Source organism: Lutjanus erythropterus, chromosome 3 (assembly GCF_056507025.1).
Source record: "Lutjanus erythropterus isolate fLutEry1 chromosome 3, fLutEry1.hap2, whole genome shotgun sequence".
NCBI classification, from domain to species: Eukaryota; Metazoa; Chordata; class Actinopteri; order Lutjaniformes; family Lutjanidae; genus Lutjanus; species Lutjanus erythropterus.
In genome coordinates this window covers 26009152-26033353 of record NC_139319.1, presented here as the reverse complement: position 1 = coordinate 26033353, position 24202 = coordinate 26009152, and the positions used below count along the sequence as shown (strand labels likewise).

The window sequence follows — 24202 nt, the reverse complement described above, 5'->3', positions numbered from 1 at the left end:
CTTTACTGTGTATTTAGCCGCTCATCCTGCCATTAGCATCGCAGCTAATAAGTGTAGCATCTACTGTGTGCTCACACGCTGGAGTATAATATTGAGAGAGAGTCGTGATAATCTGTGTTAATGTTAAACCTCATGTGAAGCCAGTTAACTAAACAGAATAGTAAGTTGGATGCTGGTGACTGTTTTTCATGTCAGTTTTTGTGTGACTTCATGCTGCTGGGTTTGTGTTATCAGCTCTGTTGTTATGGACGCCTCCTCTCTCCTCTGCCTGCTGTGTAACTTAGATTAGCATCAAGCTGCTAACTGTCTCATACCTGAAATGTGTAGCGACCTGCTGCAAAATCAAGCCGAGAAACTTGTTCAACAGCTTCCTCACCAACACCACCCCCTCCTCTATTCAGCGTTTACGGTGCTTCAACACTGATGTGCTAAAAGACAACAGTATGGTAACAGTAGTCCTGCATTACATTACAAACAACACAGTGGGGGTGCAGGACATGCAGGAGGGGGAGAGGGACACGTCCATAATGACGACTGTTGCTTTGATATCAGTACAATTCATAAAATCATGTGACTACATGGGTTATCAGTTTTTACTCACAAAAACGGCATTGTAACAATGACCAAGTCACACACATCAGCTGTTATTATGAATATATTAGGCCCATAGCAGTGTATGATTGCATATATTGTCTCAGTGGCATTTGAAAGACTCTTGGTGTTTCCATTTCTTGGAATGCTGTGCAGGTAAATGAAATTGTGGTTACTTTTAATTTTTTAATAAAAATATTTACAGTTGTTCATTATTTCCATCTTTGATTTTCTCTGTACTGTTGTACTTTCAGACTCTGCCTGGCTGTCATGTATCACAGTGAACCTGCTGACAAACCACACATCACATCTGGTGGAAACCAACTCTTCAAAGTGCACTTCCCAAAGACCATGAGAGGAGCCTGCAGAACAAAACCAGTGAAGACTGAGCCCATGTTTTGTAAGTGTTACATTCTTTTATTTGTAACTAAAATTAAGTCATGTACATGTTGTATTTACTGTATCACTGTAACAGTTGTTGTAAAGGTTTCAACAAAAAAAAAAGAAATAAAATAGAAAACTAATAACTTATATAAATACACACATAAACATAATGCACTGACTTTTTTGAAGTCTAAACAAAATCTTTGTGTAATATTGCACAGGATATGTGGCCGACTTAATGGACCTCATCTTTGAGAAAGTGTTTCTGGACCCGATGCCAGACAGGGATGACGATCCAGAGGACCTGAGTGCACAGTATGAGGAGCCAGACAAGGAGGTCATCGCCAGCTGTGTGTCCTGGTTCAACTAAGAGGAGGTCTGAATCCAACATAGAGGCCCTGGGCGTCAGGAAACGTGGTGCAAATCCTGAGAACCAGACAGGCTTTGACGAGGAGTGACGAGGAAACCTCAGCAACAGCTCACAACGCTCTGATAGGCTGATACCTGTAACGAATGAAACATGGAAAAGATGTCCAGTTAACAGTTTAGCCTCAAAAACATCAATCTTTGATGTGTCATGTGTTTTTCAAATGGATTCAGTGAATCTTTCAGTTTACTGTCATGGATGATAGGTACATCATTTGACATGTTATAGGATGTGATATATGCGATTCAGTAATTGCCTCACAGTATGTATAAAACTTGTCTCCTGTGAAGTCATGTTTAATATGAACAGTATCTGTTTATTTTGGGGTGTGCTTCTCCATTCATGGTGTTTAGTGAACACTGTAATGTTATGGCGACTTAAGTAATGTAAAACAAACTGTAAAAAATCTGTCATATTTATCTTCATAAATACAACTAACAATATTGTGAAAATCTTTGCTGTCAGTGTCGTGAAATAAACCCTGACAGGATGATGCAGGACCCTGACACAAAACAGAGGGTCTTACTTCATCCTGAAGAGGTTTATTTTACAATACTGACCTGCTCACTGTACATTATCCTGCTCAATATACAATGACTTATCACAATCAGAATCAGATACACTTTATCGATCTCAGGAGGGAAATTGGTAGTGTTACAGTGGCACTCATTCAAGGAAGACTAGAATATTACATATATATATGTATATGTTGTTAACGTTTTCTCTTTTAGCAGCGCAAATGGATCTGAATGGTTTTGAGACATTTTTAAATAAAAAATGCCAAAATGTGAAAATGGTTTGGTTTCTTTACTCCTCTCTGACAGTGAACTGAAATCTTTGGGTTGTGGACAAAACAACAATCACCTTGTGCTTTGAGAAACTCATGACATTTTATGGACCAAATAGTACCAAAAATGTGGAGCATACAAACGCTTTGCATGTTTAGACCTATTTTTTTTTTTTGAAAAAATAATCGACAGATGAAAATAATCACCGTAGCCTACAATTTAGTAGGTGTGATCATCATTGTTGTACCCAAGTGTACTAGATGCATGTCGCTCAGTGTGGCTTCCAATAAATTTATAAGATTACTGAAATGTCACAATCTATAGGAGGCCTTATTGTGCTTTGTATTTTCTGTGTTTGTGAGTAAGCCTGACAGACAAGCATCAGAAATGAGTTTGGGTTATAAAAAGCTATGATACGTGTGTGTGTGTGTGTGTGTGTGATTGCCACTGACTATGTCACACTGCTGTATCTAAAATGCATTCTCTGGAGACCACACTTGCTTTTGTCCTTTGGCTCAGCTTCAGTCACTGGAGAAAGGATGCAGACTGTCCAGCTTTGTTTGGGAAAGAATGCTTGCTGTATCTCTGTATGTCATGAAATATGACGAGACCTTTGTTTCACTTTTTCATAATACAACAGAATACAAAGGTCGTGCACAAGTAAAAGTATTTTTTGGATTCCACAGACAGAAAGATAAAATATACAAACTAAGCAAAAGTAAGAAGTTCTGTTAACTTCTTCTTTGGAAAGAACTCAACACAAAATGTGAGATTCTTAGGACTAATGAAAAGCAGCTATGAGAAATGCGTGGTTGCAAATGTTGGTATGCTGATGTTAGCTCTGAGCCAAAGGACCCAGGCCATTAAAAACAAAACTGAATTAGTACACAACCCATCGACAGACTAAGATTAGATCATTTCCCTCCTCTCATCATACGGCTCCATCTCCCTTCCTTTTTTCGTCCGGATGAGGGTAGTTCAACCTCTCTTGAACAAAAGCACATGTGCACGCGAGATATCTATAAACATGGCTTTCACCAAGTAGGCATGATAAATGTGAAGTTGGAAAAAAAAAAAAAAAGAAAAGTGAAAAGTGAAAACGGACACCAGGGGATCACATTATGAGAATCTTTTAAATTGCTGGAGGACATAAGGAAACAAAAAGTGATCACGAGGGTTTGACAGTGAGCTCCAGCTAAGCCACAAATGAGCTCTACATAATTTTAGTAGTTCAGCTGACTCAGCTTAACAGGCTCACTGACTGCTGTTTGTGCATGATTAAAGAGACAAAACTCTCTCTTTGGTGACACAACTTATTAAAAGCATTGTATTGATTTTTTAAACGATTTTTGAGAGTTGGCTTGTCATCCATCCAAGATTTAGTGCGCAGTTACTGTCCACCCCCCTGTTTAGAAAAGGTCAAGTAATTTTGATGAGCTATAAATTGTTCTCTGTTTATTCAGTGTTTTGCGTCATTGGTCATGGTCCAGTGAAAATGAATGCTTTCAAACACACTTCCCTAACAAACACTCAGTTCAGCACTGGAGGGTTTTCTCTCTTTTTTTTGCCTTTGGCTCTAATCATTCTGTGAGTAACCTGGTTACCATTAATGGATCCTAATAGATAATAGTTGAAAACGTTTAACATCACAGAGACAGGAAACTAATCTAAAAAAAAAAGTTTGGGAATTTTTTGCTTCCTTGTAAAGCTTAAACTCTATTTTTGTGCCCGGTGTATACAGTGCAGGATTTCCCCTATTTAGCCAAGGTGCAACTTAGGTGATTTGTGATCAATAGTTGATGTTGAAAATAGTGAAATAGCTCCTATACTCTTTCACTCTTAAGTTACAGACATATTTGTTTTGTATAATGTTAGTGGAAGCATAGTTCTGCACCATTTTTTTGCATCACATCTGCTAGTTTCATATTTTGCTGACTCGCCACAGCAGGGGGTATTGACTTTGTGCCAAGATTGTCTACATTTCGTTAAGTCTGCTGCCCGCCTGCTCAGACCAGGTCAACGTTGTGTGACTCACAGTGCACCTGTGTTCTGTTGTCATCACTTCCATTGCTGGAGGCAAATAAACCTCCAGGCACGTAGACACTTTTTATCCGTGGTCTGTCTTTAATTCTGACAAGGTATTTGTGTTAGTCATTTCCTGTTTTATTTTGAAGTTCCTGCTTTCTCTTTTGTTTCTGTGTCTTTTTTTTCTGTCTTTATCTGTTCTCTTGCCCTTTTGATTCCTGATTATTTCCATCTGCCCCTATTTATCCCTTTGTATAAAGTCAGTTTTTGTTCCTTCTTTCAGTTGGCAGGTTGTTTGTGTCTACACAAAGGCCTCCCCTGCCAACTGATGAGTCCACATACAGTCATCTCAGGGTGTTAATTATGAGTTCCATCTGCAGTCCCAATGACGTGCACTGTAAAACCACCACGAGACACGTCAGATGCATTTCTAACTTTTGTGTCAATATTGTGCAACTAGCACAAGACTGTTGCAAAACACAAAAAAGGAATCAAGCATGAGTGCCTGTTTTTTAATTGACCCTTTCCACGCACTGCCTCTTTTCACTCTTTTCCACTAACAGTTGAGCAAACTTGGTTACCAGCAGAGACTTGGTCAGCTTTCTCCTGTCCTGTTTCTTCTGTACTCCTGCCAGGCTCATATGTCGGAAAGAGAACTAGATTTTGAAAGTGGTTAAAAGATGTTGCTGGGGTACTTGTAAAAGTGACATATAGTCACATCTTAAGTTAGCTAATATTAGCAAATACTAGCTAACTAGCTAGCTTACGAGTTATATAGATTAACTAGATAGTTATCTAGCTTTTTGCTAACTTCAACAATAACAGCTATCAGGTATAACTCGGGTGTTGCTAACAAATTATGAAGGTAGCTGATGACTGATGTAGATTAGCTAGCTAGTTAGCTAGCATTTTGCTAACATTAGTTAACTAAAGAGGTGACTATATGCTATATATGTTACTTTTACAGGTCACTCAGAAACATCTTTTAACGCTGACAGAGGTTCCACTGGGTACTTAGCTTGCTCAACTGTTATTGGAGCACAAAATGAAAAGGTAGAATACTTTGGAAGGGTCGGTTGCAGTTAAGGTAGAGAGTACTGCCTGATGAAAGGAGTCGGTTAGATTGTCCATTAATTTCATCAGCCCCTAATATATCAATCTCTAGTGCATAATCCTGCATAGTCCCACCACGTATCCAGGTGAGCCAAAGGTGGTGCTGTGCACGTCTCGCTGCAAAAATACCAAAAATGCCGTTGGTGCACTTGACTGTCTTTTGCACTCTGCCGTTTAATTCACTGAAATAGATCCAGCATGAGTTAAAGCATGTTTCTGTTTATTACATTTCAAGTAATCACCATAATAAGAATTGTTTATTTTTTACTGTCATTTCAGGTAGATGAACATGGCCTCCAATGGTGTCCTCCTTTTTGTTTTCACTGTCAGTTGTATCAGTGCTATCGAAGGTCAGTTCTGCCATAATGTGAGAGTGTGAAATAAAATGTAAAAAATTCTGCTTGTTACTGATGTAATTGTCATCCTTTTTAAAAAACACATTTTCTCCTACAGCTTTTGTAACAGTGCAATGCAAGACTGAAAACACGGGACAGTATGGCCATAAGTCACTGCTGGAGTGTGTTGTCAGAGCCACTCAAGAGGCAACAAACCCACAATTCCGGGTGGTGACTTGGAAGAAAGCAGGAGGTGATGAGCCCTTGGTGGTTTTTCACAGAGGGAACACCAAGCAGGCGTCAGGCTATTCCTTTGCTGAGCCGTCCTGGAACGACAAGAACATGAATGTATCCTTGCTCATCACCAACACTGCTGTACATGACGAGGGGGTTTATACATGTGCGGTGATGACAAACATTGGTTCTGCCTCCACCGACATCAGTCTTAAAGTCACAGGTGAGAACCTTCAGCCATGGTTGACCACTGACACATTTTGACATCTCTTTGGTGCAGAGAGACGACCAGTTTGAGACAGGAATTTAATTTCAAAACTTATCCTCACCAAGTCATCTCAAAGCTGAACCATGAGTATAGTTGTTTCTGTTTCTGTGAACAGAGTTACAAATAGAAGAATAGACTTGTATAAAGCTATAACTGTGGCCCTCATGCAGTCAAGATTGTTTAGAGATCAGGGGACTTTCCTGAACTATCAGATTGGTATTTCCCACGAGCAGTGTCAGCTCTCTCTTTCTGTTAGGTTTACTTTCTGTTTCATTGTGACAAATAATCAAAATCAAAAATACTTGTTATAGTGGCCAGTTTCCTCATTATTTATCTTGCTTATGACATGTTGTACTTAAAAGTACTTGTCAAATATCCTGATCACTAAGTAATTCTGCAATACTTTATTGGTGTCATTTGATTGACGTCATGGTGCAATGTTCAGCGTAATGATCGTGTTTGTTTTCCATTTTCTCTTTGCAGCCAAATACAATGCACCAACTATAAAAGCCATCCCTGAGACAATTGATCAGAATACAGAAGGTACCCTGGTGTGTGAATCTGATGGAGGCTATCCAGCAGGTACACTTCGTTGGTTTGATCATGACGGCGGGGAGTGGTCAAGGAGCGCTGAAATGGAGGTGAAGCAGACAGACAAAGATCTGTTTCGGCTCACTAGCAAGCTGACTTTGCTGCAAGGATCCATCTTCTCCCAGTATACATGCATAGTGTACAATGTCAGCGGGGGAAAAGAGGATGAGGTCACACTGGTGATAAAAGACTCTCCAAAACATAGAGGTATATGTTTTTTTTAAAACCTTTTTGCTTAATCCTGCTTCACACAAAGAAATATCACACAGTAATTTCTGCCACAGTTACATGCAAGCTGAAATTTGAAATAACATGGATGTCACTTCAGTTGTGTAAACACACTTACGTTTAGGATTGCTCAACAAAGAGGAACTTGAACTACAAGCCAGCTGTAGCATGTATTTTATGGTTGGTACAGGAGGTTGTAGAGGACTTAATTTTCTGATAGAAACCAAAGAGTGAAAATAAAAGTGTTAGGAGCATGTTGGCCTCGGGGGGGGGGGAATCATGGCAGGTCAGGCCCACCTTGTAAACATTAAACCACAGATAAACACATTCCAGAAAAGATGCAGGCTTTGGCTACTGGCAAACTTTTGTTCCCCCATGTTACTACAGTGTGTGTTTGTTTTATCTTTAACTAAAGGCAACCATTTCTCTACCTGTTTTGATGCACAATTCACTAAATAGCCAGGCTGCAACATGTTTCTGAATCTGAGTTGACATCAAAACCTCAAAATAATTCTGCTCACAAAGATAGAAAATCATGCATGACTCTTTTGATGTCATTGACAAACACCTTTTTATTTACTGTTCATTCTCACTGATGGAAAAACATGTCAGCAGGTTCACTTAGAAACTTCAGTCAGCCTATCTGAGCTGTTATCAGTTTTCACAGCTGCCACGTACAGTGAAAGGTCATGTATCATTAGCTGATCTGTATCTGTAGTTCAGTCCTGGTGCTGCATGCCTGCCATCTTGTTTTCATATTGCTTTGTGTAGTCCAAGGTTAGTGTTGTAATTCTGGGCTGCTGTCCAAATTTTGCAGACCCCTCTGGTAGAAGAAGAGAAAGTGAATGTAAGTGACAAACAATATTACAGGGGACTTTCCACCACTGCTTCATTTTAACAAGCAGTTTAATCTTTACAACTTTTGGTCATGAATTGAAGTGTTAGAGAATCAAGTCTTTATTATTCAATTTTATCTATTCAGTCCAGAAACCAGGAGGGTCAGATCCAGCCTCCAAAATCGTTGCTCCTGTGGTGGTCATCGGATCGCTGATCATTGGATTGCTGGCAGTGCTGATTTACCGAAAGCGAACGCAACGTGAGTACACACACAAGCCTTAGTTTGGCTGTTGACTGATCTTGATCTGGCACTTCCAGGTTACCCAGTTTGAGACATGTTCTCCATTTCCTGTCCAGTGTCCTGTTGGCCTGAGCGACAGAAGTCACGCTCCACAGTAGTTGTTCCACGTGATGGCTAGCTAAACTGGCTATACCTGCTTGGTTTAATCTTGATACTGTGACACAAAAGCATGAAAGGCAAATTAGATCATGATGAAATGTAAAAAATTTTCCCAAGTCTACAATACGGCCCTCATTCCCCATCATACTGGACTAAGTAGTTTCCTATTTTAAGTTACAAAACACTACCGTTTCCTTTTGCAAGTGTTTTTGTCCATTCAAACATGGTGGTTCGTGTTGGTTATTGACATTTTTGTGCTGCTGTATACTTTTAACCATATTGCAACCCCAAGGAATTTTACTGTGACCCCAGGTTGCAGAAATTTGATCATGACAAAAACCTCTATTTTTAAATTCAGTGTTCTCAAATGTTGTGTGGGATTTTATCAGTGTTTTTTGGCAAACAATTAAGAGCTAAAAGGAAGTAACCAAAGAATAGGTGAAGGTTGAATGACAGAATAGTTGGAGGTGGAAAAACCTGAAGGTTACCTGGCAAGTAGCCATGGTATTCATTCTGGGAAAGTCCGTTCACTTCTATTGTTTGGCTGGATTGAGAGGTATACGTACTGTAAACCTTTTATTAGTCTAAAACAGTAGAGTGAAGACATTTTTTCTATTGTTTGTTCTACAAAAAGTCTCACAAAGACTGGTGACGTAAGCACAAGGTGATAACTGTCATTGTCATTCATTCATCATTGTCTTTACAGAGGCCCGGAGGCACTCTACAACACCCCTTATGAGTACGTCCATCTTCGGACAAACTATTGCTGCTGTTTTTTTTTCTTTCTTTTGAATAAAAGGCTAAGATTAACTTTGTCTTTTCTGAGTTAAATAAGGGTTTTTACATTGATTTTTCTATCTGTCAGCTAGTTTTGCTGCCTGACACGCTACATATCTTCTATGGACCTGTTCGCAGATTAATCTTTGCTTGATCCTTTTTTTTATATTGCTCACAATCTCTTCCTGATGAATAGTTGAATGAATCAGTCAGTGGCCTCCTGGACTGCCTGGTTTGAGACAACATCAAACCAAACTCCCTCACCACAGACAGTTTCATTCCAAACATGTTCAAGCATGTACTCTCACTGCCATGTTTTGACTTACCCTTAGTTGGAGCTCATGTTGCTCACTAATTAAAAACACTTAACTATCCCTGCACAAAGTGGGTATCAAAATATCTAAACTGATCACTGGGTTTTATTTTTCTCCATGACTTGTGGAAAACTGGGCTTGGTTACTAATCACCACTTTTTGAATCATAACCTGACTCATGTCTCTTACATTTATCACTTGGAATCTGCCAACACTCTTAGAAACAAAGGTGCTATCACGTATAAATGTTTTTCGCCTTGTCTCCTTAGTAGAACCCTTTTTGTTTCCTGGTAGAACCTTTTGTAAAGGTTTCACTTGGAACCCTTTCAGGACCCTTTTCCCCTAAATTAGATGTGGTTCTTGAACTGTTGAATGGTTCCATTCAAGTTCTGTGGAACCATTGGGCTATCTAGTGAACCAGCCTGCATTTCCACCAGTTTTGAGTAGAACCATTGATGTCAAAGATGTCATCAACAGAGGACATTGCACAGTCCATGAAGGATACCAGGGAAAATCTGCTATTTTTTGGTTCTAGTCGGGAACCAGCTTTTTATTTTTGGTGGAAATTCTCAGAAAGGTTCTTGAGCCTTAATGGGGAGGGTTCCTTGCTCGTGGAAAAGGCCTATCAGAGAGTTCTGCCGAGAACTCAACATACAGGTTTATACTTATGTGCAAAAGTTTACACCAAGAAGCTGCTATGAGAGGTTCTACAGAGATCCCCTCTATGGTGTAATGGGTCCACCCAGAACCCTCTCTGGGAGTTCTATCCAGAACCTTTACACCTTTGAGTGTTAGCAAGAATCCACTCAGGGAATTCTACTGAGAATCTTTATATATTCGTTGGTAGAACCCTGGAGGTTCTGCCAAGAACCTTTTTATATTATGTTACAAAGAACCCTGATGAAAAAGGTTTTTAATGGAAATCTTAGTCTGGCAAAGAACTCTTGAGAAACCCTTTCTTAAAAAAAATGGTTCTTCAGAATTAAATGGTTCTGGGTAGAACCTCAGCCCTTCAGGAACCCTTATTTCTAAGAGCGTATGCTTCCTTGTCATGAACTCTCTTCATACGGTGGTGGTTTTTACATCAACCTCTTGTAACCCACACTAAAATCTTTGATTTGTTCCAGGTGACCATCATGCAGTCAGCGCAAAAAAACCAGATGTCGAAGAAGGTATGTCTAATTACAGTATTTTGACTCCCATTGTCACATTAATAAAATTAGTTTTATTACAAATGCACTTTACAACTTTTAATTCGGGCTTTTACATGAAATCTTTTTGCAGGTGATAATCAGGAATACCAAGACAGCCGGGCCTGAGGTAAAAAATTGAGAAGATCCATTTCACAGTGTGTGTTTATTGGCTGACTGTAAGACCAAAATCAAATCAAATATCTAAAAGCTCTCTGTCTTTCACTCCCTCTCTACAGGAGGCACAGCGTGTCACATGAATATGCAAACTTACTGGCATCCTCTGAAATCAGCACTTCCTTGTTTGCTCAGTTTCACTGTTGACGAACTTTTCCTCCTGCAAACAGTTGTGTATATAACCAGGATTAAATTGTAAAACTGTGATTCATCAGAGGAAATGTGAAGGCTTCACTTACCCAAGCTTACTAAGTAAACACTCTTAAATGTAGTCTGAATTTAGCAAAAAAAAAAAAGTTCTTGACTGTTTTTGAATCAGTGATAGCTGATACCCAGTGAAGCTACGGGACAACATTCAGGTCCTGTGACATCACTTAAATCTCATCACCATCATCAGTCAACTCATCCCCAGAAACCATCTTGATAGTGATGTCAGGATGGCAGTGAATCTGTGATACATGTTAGTTGTTGGAGGAAGAAAACTTTGTTTAATCTTGTCTTTGTTCAGCCCATGCAGTAACTGTAGCCTGTGGCAGCTTGGCTCACTTCCTTTTCTCATATTATGTCAGCATTATGAGGAAATCATATTCTTGGGATAGGAGCAGGGAGTTATGTATATGTGTGTGTGTGTGTGTTCCAGGAAAATGTGACTGCTAAAGTTAGGCACCTTGATTTTACAGATTTTTTTTTTATTTTTATTTTTTTACCTATTTCCACAACTCTAAGTTTTTTAAGGACAAGCATTGTGCTCTCAACAAATCCCATCAAAAGACCCAAAGCAGCAAGGTACTTGTTAATCTCAGTACTTTTTAACTGTCTTACGTCTGCAGTGGTCCAGACAGGGTGGAAGAGTCAAAGGTTTAGGTCCATTCGTCCTCACTGAAGAGGGAAATTGTTAAAGACGGGGCACAAGTGTCACCCATGGTTTAAATTTTTAAAGAAGACTGAGTAATTCCCTAAAACAGAATGGCGCTATAGCTTTTGGCAAACGTTATTCAAGCACGAGTAAATAGTGTATTTGTAAGAACTTTTTTCAGACCCAGACTATTAGAAATTTGTTGTGCTAGTAAGTATTGGTACCACCAGGTGGAATAAGGATGGAGCAAACCGTTTAGACTCGAGATCTTCAAAGTTGGTCTACCAGGAGGCATCAGAGGGTCTCAGGAAATTGGAGGGAAGACAAGGGAAAATTCTAATCTAAATAAATAATTGTAAAAATGTATTTTTTATTACTATATGTATTGTTATAAAATATAATTTGTAATGTGTATATATTGTTTAGAATGCAATTAATATAGCTTTAATATAAGTAAATAAATACATTCAGTAGATTTTTTTTTTTTTTTTTTACTTTTGAGCTTTTAAAGACTCCAGCCATAAATTAATGCTATTTGGGAGGCCTTGGAATGGAACCCCCTAGGTTAGACTATGGCTCTGGTTTCCATCTGTCATCCCTCTGTATTCGAGAATAAAAGAGACAGGACGCACTGGCTGAGATGCAATCTCAAAACAAATCGATTATTGTTTGATGACAGTTTATCTTTTTTTTAGTTTTCTGTTTATTGAGATTAGCTGGAACGTCGTCTGTCGTCTAATCTTGCATCCCAAGTTGTTGATCTCATTAAGTTCAATTGGACTGCAAACCAGCTGGTGACCAGTTTAAACAAGAGAATGTCTAGGCCCGGATATCCATTATTAAGATATCCACTTGCTACACCGAAACATTGCCCCATAGACATATATGCAAACACTGAATGAATTGCTTCAGCTTGTTGCTGTGTTATGTCAACGTTGTCACCATATTGTACAGGGCAGGACTTACCTATGAACAAAGACATGTGAACAGGCAGGTTTTTTGTGAGCATTTTTTCTAACTTACTCCATGTAGATCATGGACTGTAAAATATAACACAACTCACTGAGTTTGGTTGAGAAATTTACATAATAGTGCTTTTTATCCAGAAAATATGTGGCTCCCATGTTTGCATGTTTTTGTTCGCAGGTCAGTCTTGCACTGTCCAATATGGCGGCAATGTTGATGTACAATCCAAAGGCCAATGTGTCGTCTGTGTATACAGTGTATGTCAGTGATTACCCTCAGAGGCTAAATCATCATCAGATGATAGCCAGTGGCTTCCAATATCAGAATCTGGTGAATGATTAATTTCTTGACTAATCAGAGTATGTCAAACAAATGAAGGGAAGGCAGCGCCAGTTTTCTGGGGGAAGCCTTAGATGACAATGGCCGGTCTATGGGTAAGAAGAATAAGCTATATCCTGCTTTAGATACACCGGCAACACTGTTAGTGGATTCATTCATCGCTGGTTTTTGTCTTTTTATGGGATTTGTGGAACATCAAACTTATCCTTTAAGTGTCTGTGTTCATAAGTTCCTCATGTTTTTAGAACATGGTTTAAAAGTCAGTTGATCAAATGGAAAGTCCACTGTTACCCGCATTGTCTTTACAACATTCAACCCACGCAGATTTCATATCCTTCTTCTAACTGCTGAGAAAGTTTAGTGGATAAACGCTGGTTGCACTTCCGTGTCTCACATGATATTCACTTGCTTGTGTTCCTCTAACTACTTTTGGTGAGACTGTTTATGTAACTTTTGGCAACAGCATGCAACTTTATTGCCAAATCAGTGCTTATCTTCATCATCTCAGACAGGTTTTTAGTTTCGTTCTTCTCCTTGTATTACACTGGTAGCTCCCAGAGCAATGGGTGCTCATATATTCAGGCTTTGAGATCGTGATTTATGGTCTGACAAATACTTGGTTAACAGAGCAGGTCACAACAAAAGACCCTGTACAGGTATAACACTTAAATGACTTGTCCTGACACCACCAAAACAAAGTTAGGTGTGTTCAGAAAATAGTTCTTATCAACAGCCACTAAGGTTTATGATTAATCTTGATTCTGTAATAAGGGAGTTAATCATTGACTGTTTGGATAGAAAAAAATGCCAACATTAAAGTTTTAATTTTTTTTTAGGTATTGAAAAAAAATTCTATAAATAAAACTAAACATATGCACTTGTGAGTGTTGTCTTATATAATGTGTACTGTTTTTTACAAATCTGTGAAAATTGTAATTCTGTGTGCATGGATGAACCAGTTTATATATGAGGTCCAAAGAAACGGTCTCACTGTAATTACTGTGTGTGTTGTGTTTTTATGATTAACAGGAACTGTAAACACTGATCTTATTTTGGATGTAATAAAACATGGTTTAACCTAACTGTGTACTTTTTTTTAATAAATATTTTTGTTGTACAGTCTCATAGATTGTATTTCACTAATGTCAGTTCTTGTTAATGGGTATTGGAAGCACACGTCTAGACACTTTTCTGGTCATTCATTTCAGTTTCAAGTGAATGCAGACATGGTGAATAATTTCCATGGAAGTATATCAGTTGAGTAAATGTGTCACTTGCTGGTCTTAAATGTGACAACTGCAGGTCCTGTCTGCAACACATAGACATCTCTAGACTTAATTTTGAGCAGTGATGGAAAGTCACTCTAATTAAAGTAAATTTCTTAAAAATTTTCATAAATATGTTTGATTTAGTTTTTTTAAACTTAAAAGTTCTAGCATTTAGAATTCAGAACACGTCAGAACTTAAAAACATGATTTCTTCTAACTTTGACTTGACATGTTACTTGAATGAATGTACTATACAGAGTTCCTCAACTCATTGAATTATATTTCCAAAGAAACAGCATATTGTTTGAAAGTAAAAACTCTTCTGAGACCCTTCTTTTAATAGTTTTAAGAAAGCATATATGATGAAAACTTGCTGTGTGTCTCTAATTTGTTTTAAAATACAGTTGTAAGTTATTGTTGCTTATTTCAAGCTCTGTGAATTATGACAAAGGTTAGTGTGAATTCAGTCCTTTGTCCCTTTACACTTAAAATTTAATAAATTGACTGAGAGCAGTTTTGTATATTGTCGAGCTAAATGCTGGAACAAAGTCACTTCAAGAGGAACAGCTGCAGCTGTAAATCCTTTGTATGAAATGAGGAACCGACTATTAAAACTGAGAAAATGTAAGAGGAAATCAAATTTGTTTATGTTTGTCAGTGTGACTGAATATTTGTTGGTTCAACGTAATATCTTACACTCTTTGAAAATGTTTTCTAAAGTACTATTGAATTAATATCGAGTTTGCTTGTTTTGAATCACTACAAAATTATTCCAATTTCTCTCTTCAAATTCAGTCAAATTAAAATTTGAAGGCAGTGTGGACACTTAACTTGTTAAAGTTAAAATAAATATATTTTTTTATTTTTTTACAATGTAATATTAATACAAAAGGTAATAGTTTGGAATGCAGACCTTTCACTTGTCGAGGAGGACTTTCACAGTGTCGTATTAGTACTTTTACTAAAGTAAAGGATCTGATCTAATCTGACCACCATGATTTTGAGATTGTGTGTCTTAACTGAACGTCTCTCAGTTGGTGGATGTTTTTAAGGTGCTGTGACATCTGGTTTCTATTTTTTCTTCTTCCTGATGAACTTATTTGATAACGGACAACAAAAGAGTGTCTGTCATTCTGATGTTCAAAAGATTACTGTCACCCTCCTTCTTCTTCATTACTTTTTTTTTAAATATAATGCTACATACAATGTGTGTAGTACAAAATATGTACAGTTATCCATATGTCTTTGAGTCTTTTCTACATCTTTGTTTGGCTCTTGAGCTGCTGTAACAAGTAAAAAAAAAATTCCCAGTGTGGGATCAGTAAAGTTTATCTTGTCTTATCTTATAAAGCTGTGTTAAGTTTCAAAATCCTCCACGCATCAAACGCATTTTTGTTGTCCATGCAAATGAAAGCTGATCAGCGTTATCGCAATTTTGTAACAGATGCTCTGTAATTAATGGGGAGCAGTTTGATACTTTAAAACCAGTTTTCTTTTAAGCCTTGGGCTCTGGATCAAGTGTCTTCACTATTTTTGCCATTCAGGCATTATTATTATTTTTTATTATTATTATTATTATTATTATTATTATTATTATTATTATTATTATCATTATTATTATTATTATTATTATTATTGTTGTTGTTGTTGTTGTTGTTGTTGTTATTATTATTATTATTATTATTATTATTATTAATAATAATAATATTCTTATTATTATCTATCAGTTATTGTATCAGATCATGTTGACTCAGATTAAAGATTCATTTTGCAGTTACTTGAGATCTTGCAAACCTGAAATAGAGCTCAATTCTGCCATCTACTGGACAAGTAACATTACAACATGTTACTAGGCCATAACAGCACAGGTGAACTACATGAACTACTACTACTATCACTGTAAAGACCACAGGCAGGGAGGAATTGATCTGAAACGACAGCAAAGGTTAGTGCATTGATAAAGGCCGATTTGACAGACACACAAGATCTACAGGTTATATCTGTCATGGTCAGAATACACCTAAATAATATTATATATAAGCAGGCCTTTGTCACAGCAGACATTTTGACTTGTCATAGTGGGAAAAACACAGGTGTTACTAATATTAAAGCTCTGTTTTTTTAAATGTCCCACCCAGTAAGTCATGACATTGTGACATTTAGCCACAGGGCCGTGCAGAGACCTTTGGAGGGGCAGGTGCTCAAAGTTAAAAGGGGGCCACGAATTTGCTCCATGGTGCTGATTCATAATCTGCCCTTTATTATTTGTAGTGCTAATAATAAAGTAAAAAATAGGGGTGCTCCCATAGCTCAGTTGGTAGTGTGTCACCCATGTACTGAGGGTACTGGTCCTCTGCAGCGCTCGCTGGTTCGATTCCCACCTGTGACCCATTTGCTGCATGTCATTCCCCTTCTCTCTACCCCCCTACCTATCTAAAAGGCAAAAAGCCCAAAAAATAATAATAATAAAGTAAAAAATAATTAAATGATATAGAAATCATGTATTATTTAAATGTAATTGTGCTTTTATTCAGTTTGACTAGTTTGTGCAAGACAGCAAGGTTATAAAAGTTATATATTTTATATTTATGCATATTGTATTGAATTTGTGTGTATATATACAAATGTTAGAAACAAGTACTGAGATGTTTAAATGAGAGGTTGAGAAAATGACAATTAAAATTTTTCTAATTATTATTGTTATTGTTGTTGTATTTATACTGTAATAGTCCAAAATTATGTGAATATGCATGTACATTGCATAGTTTTAGTGAAATAACAGCCTATGCCTTATTGCCTCTAGAAACATAGGAAAAACACTGCAACTCACTTGACAGTAAAATGATACATATCTCTAATGCACTTTGCCCACGACAAAAGAAACATACAGACACAAAAAGAGGCCTGACATACTTTTTCCCCTCAGTATGCTGTGTGTGGTTAACTAGCGGCTATAACTTATGAGAGGTGTGTCCAGAGTCAGACACACACACAGGATGCTCACGGATCGTATCACGGTTTTGAGTAACGGATCGGATAATTTTTCAGATCAGCAAAAAAGAAAAAAGTGGTGGGATTAGGGTTAAATTATTTTAAAAATGCACTTGTCTTTGATCTTTGTCTGTCTGTAATTATCACCATAGTTATGTAATGTAATAATAATGATAATAGTTATGATAATGGTAATAATATTAAAAACTTCAAACTTATACAGTGCTGTATGTACATATATTAGATCATTATACACTGTACAGTATAATACACAACTATGCTCTGTAGTCTGGCTCAATGTCCCGCCTACAGCACAGCATCTGATTGGTTAGAAGTCATGATCAATCAATCAATCAGCAGACAGACCGTGTCAGAGCTGCACCGGTGAGCAGAGAGGAGCTGTGTAGAAGTTAAGACAGCTGATATCACCAAAGTTTCAATGAACTACACAGTTTTATGATCTGTTTCTTTGGTGATACCATAGTTACATCAGTGAAAAAAGTTATGGTCTGGATTTCACTCAAGGCGATGTGACGTCGCTCTTCACAGAGATGCGCTGCACACAGCAGCATCTGTCCTGTCTGCAACTCTGCATTGAGATTTCTGATATTATAACTTATACAAAAGTAACAGTGAGTAAAACTTTGATGCTCACATGTGGTCCGCGGATCACACGCGTGCCGAACCGTAGAGGTCGACCCTAACCCTCTGCACGTGCCTGTTTAGCCAGCACGGACATGGGCGTGGCGAGCAACACCACCGAAACTGAAGCTGCTAAATCAGGTGTCTTTAATTTTATTACTATTATTTTATTACCTGTGTCTTCCACACTTTGACATGTCAGAATGTCCTGCATTAAGGCCTGTTATGGACATGCAGATCAGTGATATGTAGGGCAGGGAGTGTTACTGCCGGGTTGTAACACTGTCGGAAAAGAGCTGAGATGAAATCATTAATATTTTACACTTAACAACATTGTGGATTTTACAAGAAAAACACAGGAGCCATGGCCCTCATGGCTCGTGAAATTCCTGCCATGATCCACACGCACATAAATGTAAATATTTACAAAAAATAAGCCTTTTAATTGTTACTTCATTCCATAGCTAGTGTTAAAACTCACACCAGTCTGGGTAACAATGGTACTCTTTTTACTTGACATTACCTCATAATGTGTGATTGTGTAGATGTCCTAGTGTGTTGTTTGTAGTAGACCAATATGGGTACTGTGTATCTACCTGTGAGACATCCAGCACTAACAAACTGTGATCTAGTGATGCTCAAACAAAAAAGTGTTACTACCACTGTCACTGTCTGAAACTAAATGATGTTGTCTCTCAGATTGCAGACTATCATCAGCCCACATCAGACAACACAGGAAGCACTGTGACTGTATATATGAGAAACTAAGACAGTTTGCAGTCACTGCTGCAAGATGATGTCACTCTGTTGGTCTGTGCTGTTGCTCTGTCTTTCTGTTAGTGCAGGTATGAGCATTTATTCTTCTTAAAATATTTTAAGAGCACTTGGCTGTAGTTGTAGTCTGCCACAATTAGGGCATGACAATACCAGAACCAATACCAGTAACCTTCAAGTGATACAGATACCAATGGAGTACCTTATTCGATACCCTTTTACAAAGGTTCTATTTTATGAGGAACGCTTGTGGTTATTAACTGTGAGCAAAACCATATAACTAGTCATTTCTCTTTAGATTTGGGTGCCAAAAGGATTGAATATTGTTTGACTGTAAACGTTTCAGTAATACTTGGTACTGGGTTATTTCAATCAAGACCTTTAAGGTATTAAGTACCCATACCCAGCCCTGGCCACAGTGTTCACTAGACCAGCTAAAGGAAATATTTTTAACCTGTACGAAACAGTTTCAATTGTGGCTTCCAGAAATATTGTTATGTAATCAGCTTTAAAATAAGTTGCTAGTGTGTTTACAGACCCTCTGAACACACAGTTTGCCTCTTTTATGACAGAGAACATAGCAAAGTCTGGTGGGAGCGTCACCTTGGAGTGTTCCTCTGCTGGATGTCCCCGCAGCATTGAAGGCTATACTGCGATGTATCTGTATAAAGATTTTAAGGAGCGGGACGAGGTGCTTTACTATTACAGCACTGAAAAAGTCACCCCAAGACCGAGATACAAAGACAAGATTCAGACAAATGGATCTCTGAGGACACACACCATCACCATCAGCAACCTGACCGTGGATGACACTGGTTTGTACCACTGTGTCTACAAGAAAATGAAGAGCGATGAAGTCCAATGCAACGTCTACACACTTCTCGTAATAGGTGTGTTTTTCCTTTTTTCTTCTCAAAAAAGACACAATGTTTTCTGTCAAGGGTGTAGAGCAGCTCAAGTATAGCATAGTCCAGTGATTACTGTACCATTTTCAGTGACACATTTAATTCTACTTCTCTTCTCAGAGGGAAATACTTTATAGTGAAATGTACCTTTAACTCCACTACATAAGCCTGATGACTGTAGTTACCTGCTTGATAAGGTTTTATGCACAAAACATGGTGAATTTATAAAATATGGGACTCAACAGGATATAAAATGCAGATTAAATAATATTTTTCATGATTTTTAGTTTAAGTTTTTTAATTTAATTTAATTTTTAATTTAAGTTTTTGATATTTATTTTCAGTTTAGTTTAATTTCACTTAGTTTCCAAGTTTTTATTGTTTAAAAATATTTTATTTTATTTTAGTTTTTAATTTTTATATTAGTTTTAGTTTTATTTTGTTTTTAATTATGAGGTGTTGAGTATTTGTCAGGGACAAGATAAGTTCAGAATAGATAACATAACACCAAAAAAAATCCAATTAAAGAAATACAAATAAACTTACAGACTAGATTTAAGTGGTTAGAATATTAAACTGTTGTATTTTGTTTTGTCACTGAGACTCTGTAATGCATCATTTTCTATAGCAGACTTCTGAAAAATGTTTTCAGTTCAAAACCATATTTAAATGTCAGTTCTTATAAAATTTTAGGCGAAAAATATATCAAGTTGATAAAATAAGTGTTTTTAGCTGTTAAAAAAGACTGGTGTTTCAAGGATCCCAAACAAAACATTAGTGTTAAGTAGCTGAATTTTTCTGATGACACTTGTGTGCAGTTACCTCCATAAATATTAAAATACAGGCTTCTACCTGCATTTAAATAGGATTAGCATTTTATATTGTGGATCTAAATACTGAATGCTTCTTAATAATCAGGCACAAGCCACAGCCTTTCCTGCTTGCCTCAGGGTCCTGTTGGTGTGCAGATCCTGCGTTTTGATCGCAGTCACCCACTCTGCTGATGTTCAGGTCCCACTTGAGATCCTGGGAAGCAGGAACACTCCACAATGTCAACTGGAGTCGCACTGAGGGATGGGGTTGGGTGGGGCTGGTCTCTTCCTGAGAATCACAGCCATGTCCAATGTTTGTTCTCACTACTCCAGGTCACCAGGTGAACTATCCCCGTCCTGCTGTCAGACTCGTCCCCATCAGAACTGACCCCACTGAGAGTTGTGTCGTCTGCAAACCTGAGGAGCCCCTGCCGCCTCTTCCCTCGAGTGGTGTCGTCTGCAAACCCGAGGAGCCCCTGCCGCCTCTTCCCTCAGGTCCATGGAGAATTCATTCAGTCATTTTGCAGATTTATGGGTTAAAAAATACACTTAATTCTTCATAAGCTGTAAAGATCCAAAGGCTAACACTAGATTAAATGCTACATACTTCATACATCTGCATGAAAATGGTACATTTTAATTGGTGTTTATTTTTATTCGTTTTTTGTGTCTTTTGTTTCAATTCACACATAAGGAACACATCTGGTATTAATTATCATCGCCACCATCACCATCACCACGCTGTTAACCGTAGCATTCATCGTGCTGATCCTCCCGAGGGTGAGTTCGGACATCTCCACACACCTCTTTGTGGCTTAACTAAAACATTTGTAGTGACTACGTCCAATACTTTAGCCACTACTGGATGTTAATCAGGCTGCAAATATTTAGACATGTACAAAGGAAAACAATATCTTTACTTTATATCACAGTATTTGCCATGTCAACACTCTGTCTACTACAACATCCAAGTAGCATGTCTGCAGATATGATTTGATCTACATGTGCACCTTTAATAGTCCAGTACACTGCATGCCACTTAAGCCACATAACTGCTGTAAATAGTAGATTCATCCCCCTGTGATCTTCAAATCACGTGATGATTATAAAGAAAACCACTGAATGCTCTATGTGGAGGATGTGGGGGCAGCTTCTACGAATTTACATTTTTTCTGATGTTGTCTGAAAATAAATAGCATTAATCTAGGTCAGAGAAGTTTCAGCTTTCTTTCTCCAGAATCACGTGCTCCACCTTTAAATGAATCCAGATCCCTCATTGACTTTTCACTTGATTATGCCTGAAACATTGTAGTTTCTCATGAAGCAAATAGTGCACGCTGGGTGTAGTATCAGTGTTAAGACATACTCTAAAGATCCTTACACCAAAGTCACATTAGTCATAAAATGACTTAAAAGTCAATTGACTTGACTTAATCATACAAAGGTCAGGTCTTTAAAAAAGCAAGCATCTTAATTTAGGATAGTTTAATTTCAACATAAATTATTTCTTTAATCCAATTTACTTTTAAATTTTTTATTAGAATGGCATGTCCAACAAAATGACAAATCCAGCATGATGTTTTTCCCTCTGATGCCCCTAATATACTTGCCTTTGTAGTGACTACACAGTCGTGCCTTCAGCTGCTTTACTCATGTGCTGAATTAACTCCACCAATCATGTACTTACTTTACCTATATTGAAAAAGAAGTCCTATTTATTACACCATATGCCATATCTCCAACAGGAAAACTAATGTCATCAGTGAAGCAGTTATAAAGCTGGAGTCTTTTGGTTGGTTCATTTCAGCTGATTATAGTCATATTAACATTTGTCAAAAAAAAAAAAATCACATTTCTTTAAATTTAATCTTAAAAAAGCTCTCAGAACATCATGAATGTCATTTTGTGGTATTTGTGTACACCTTCGTTCTATGCAGACAATCTCTACAATGATATTTCACTACCAACAGGTGAAACAATGGACTAGCAGCAGAAGAAGTGTCTCGCAGGTCACCAATGATAATGTGTATGAAGTTATGACCAAGAACGGTCCCCGCCCTCTAGCAGCTCCTGAGCACTCACCACCAAGTCCGTATGACTTAGCATTTTAGTTTACTGGATTGATGTCCATCTTCTTCTTGGTTTACCTTCTTTGACTGTTTCTTGCTTGACTGTACTTTTTAAAGACATTTCAATCAATATATAAATATTGAATATCTAATAGTGTTTCACTGTTATAAAAGTATCACCACATTCAAATCTCAGTGTGATTAGTATTGATGAGCAAAATTGGAATTCTAATATGTGTTTGTTTGGTTATTTTTGGGGCCATATCTGGCTGCTTTATCACAATTTATTATGTAAGTCCTTGAATGAAGTTCTTTATGGTATCATACAATATATAAATATAAATATAAATATAAATATAAATATAAATATAAATATAAATATAAATATGGGAGGAGCTCTTTATTTATCCCTGTGGGGAAATTTCAACCTTCCAACAGCAGAAATATAGAGGAATAGGTGATGAGGTAATGATAGTAAATGAAAGAAATAAGAAATAAAGAAAAGAAAAACTAAAAATAGAAAACACAATAAAAAGAATATTAAGAGATATTAACAATACTAATACTAATGTCAAAATAGGGTGAAGTATGAAAAGTGTGTAAAATTAAGTGTCAAACAGTGCAAACACTGCAATTTTTAATATGCATAAATAGCATACACATATGAAACGTGCATGACATATAAAAAAGCGGTAAAAACAAAGTTGATGTATATGTAAAACATATAAAAATTTACTATAAAATATAAATAAATGTGATATAAAATGTGAACAATACTGCAGGAAACACAATAAAACTGTCCCAGGGAAGACAAACTAAGCACTAAAACTACATGATGAACAGGAAACAGTTTGAGCGGTCAGATTATTGATTTGTTTGAATTTGGCATAAAACACGGTGAGTTTTTTTTTTTCATAGCTTCTGCAGGCACCCAGCAGATGTAGCTTTTGACAAAATGAAAATCTGGGGCAGATATCTTGTGTGAGACAGATGTGAGGAAACACATGTGGGCACAAACCACAAACTGAACAGTGTGTGTGTGGGGGGTGTATGTGTGGGTGGTTTGTTTGCCATTCAAAGTGTGAAGTTCTCACATGATATATGAATAGAAATCTAATATAATCTGGAGTAGATTAAGTATAAATATGAGGAATGGTAAATATTAGAACAAGAATGTGAAATGAACAGCATATAAATTCTGCTGCTAGGGGTCTCACATTAAAACAATAATAAAAGATGTAATTTGATGACGTTGTGAAATAGCATGGGATCATGGGAGTTGTTGTCATCACAGTTGAACAACCACTGTAGCTGATGAAATCTATTTGATATGACTCAGGCAGAGATAGAAGAGATAAGCTTTATTTATGTTTAGTAATGTTCACGGACTTCCTGTAGGTTATAGCAATGAGTGACAAATAGAAAACACACCGTTATCTTGAATACATATCTGGGATAATAATAGTGCACAACTCAATAAAATATATAACATAACATAGGTCTAGTGTTTTTAGATATTTCAAAATAAAAATGTTGCACGTTATAGGTTAAATGTGGTAATCATGATGATAATGATTATTATAAATCAATTTTAATTGTGTATTTGTGTATCACCATTAGAAAGGTAATAATGTCTATGTTTTCATGTTGTCATAATTCTTGTTTGTGATTCTGTTTTTTTGTTTGTTTGTTTTTGCATTTGTGCTATGTAGTCAAGCTTCATGTGAATAGTTGTAAACCAGTTTCGAAATGATGTCAGAGGCTTTGATGTCAACAAAGAGTTTTATCTGTATCTGTGGTATTTGAGTGTTCAACAAAATGTTCCAAAAAAAAAGCAACACAGATGAACTGATGTAGCCGTTTTGATTTTTTAAACACATAATCACATAATCATATGTTGT

At 37.1% G+C, this 24202-nt stretch overlaps 2 protein-coding genes and 1 long non-coding RNA gene across 3 annotated transcripts; all 3 read left to right on the top strand.

The window, feature by feature from the left end:
- The first annotated feature begins 5153 nt into the window (after positions 1-5153).
- Positions 5154-10603, top strand: LOC146330129 (titin). The gene is made up of 5 exons (XM_084715614.1): positions 5154-5678; positions 5782-6120; positions 6649-6963; positions 7967-8080; positions 8928-10603. Exons 1-5 carry the CDS (start codon positions 5612-5614, stop codon positions 9011-9013), a joined length of 921 nt encoding a protein of 306 aa, XP_084571740.1. The 5' UTR covers positions 5154-5611; the 3' UTR covers positions 9014-10603.
- Positions 10603-13922, top strand: LOC146330128 (uncharacterized). Its single transcript, XR_014769849.1, has 2 exons — positions 10603-10632; positions 10742-13922. It is a non-coding gene; the product is annotated as an uncharacterized LOC146330128 (long non-coding RNA).
- Positions 13923-18442: 4520 nt separating this feature from the next.
- LOC146330127 (uncharacterized) lies at positions 18443-23419 on the top strand. The gene is made up of 5 exons (XM_084713227.1): positions 18443-18586; positions 19088-19405; positions 20566-20727; positions 20927-21012; positions 22203-23419. Exons 1-5 carry the CDS (start codon positions 18535-18537, stop codon positions 22341-22343), a joined length of 759 nt encoding a protein of 252 aa, XP_084569353.1. The 5' UTR covers positions 18443-18534; the 3' UTR covers positions 22344-23419.
- Positions 23420-24202: the final 783 nt, after the last annotated feature.

Coding starts and splice junctions, on each gene's coding strand:
- LOC146330129 (XM_084715614.1), top strand. CDS start 5,612: ATGAACATGGCCTCCAATGGTGTCCTCCTTTTTGTTTTCACTGTCAGT. Junction 5,679..5,781: donor TTGTATCAGTGCTATCGAAG/GTCAGTTCTGCC, acceptor TTTCTCCTACAG/CTTTTGTAACAGTGCAATGC. Junction 6,964..7,966: donor AGACTCTCCAAAACATAGAG/GTATATGTTTTT, acceptor TTATCTATTCAG/TCCAGAAACCAGGAGGGTCA.
- LOC146330127 (XM_084713227.1), top strand. CDS start 18,535: ATGATGTCACTCTGTTGGTCTGTGCTGTTGCTCTGTCTTTCTGTTAGT. Junction 18,587..19,087: donor CTGTCTTTCTGTTAGTGCAG/GTATGAGCATTT, acceptor CTTTTATGACAG/AGAACATAGCAAAGTCTGGT. Junction 19,406..20,565: donor CTACACACTTCTCGTAATAG/GTGTGTTTTTCC, acceptor TCACTACTCCAG/GTCACCAGGTGAACTATCCC.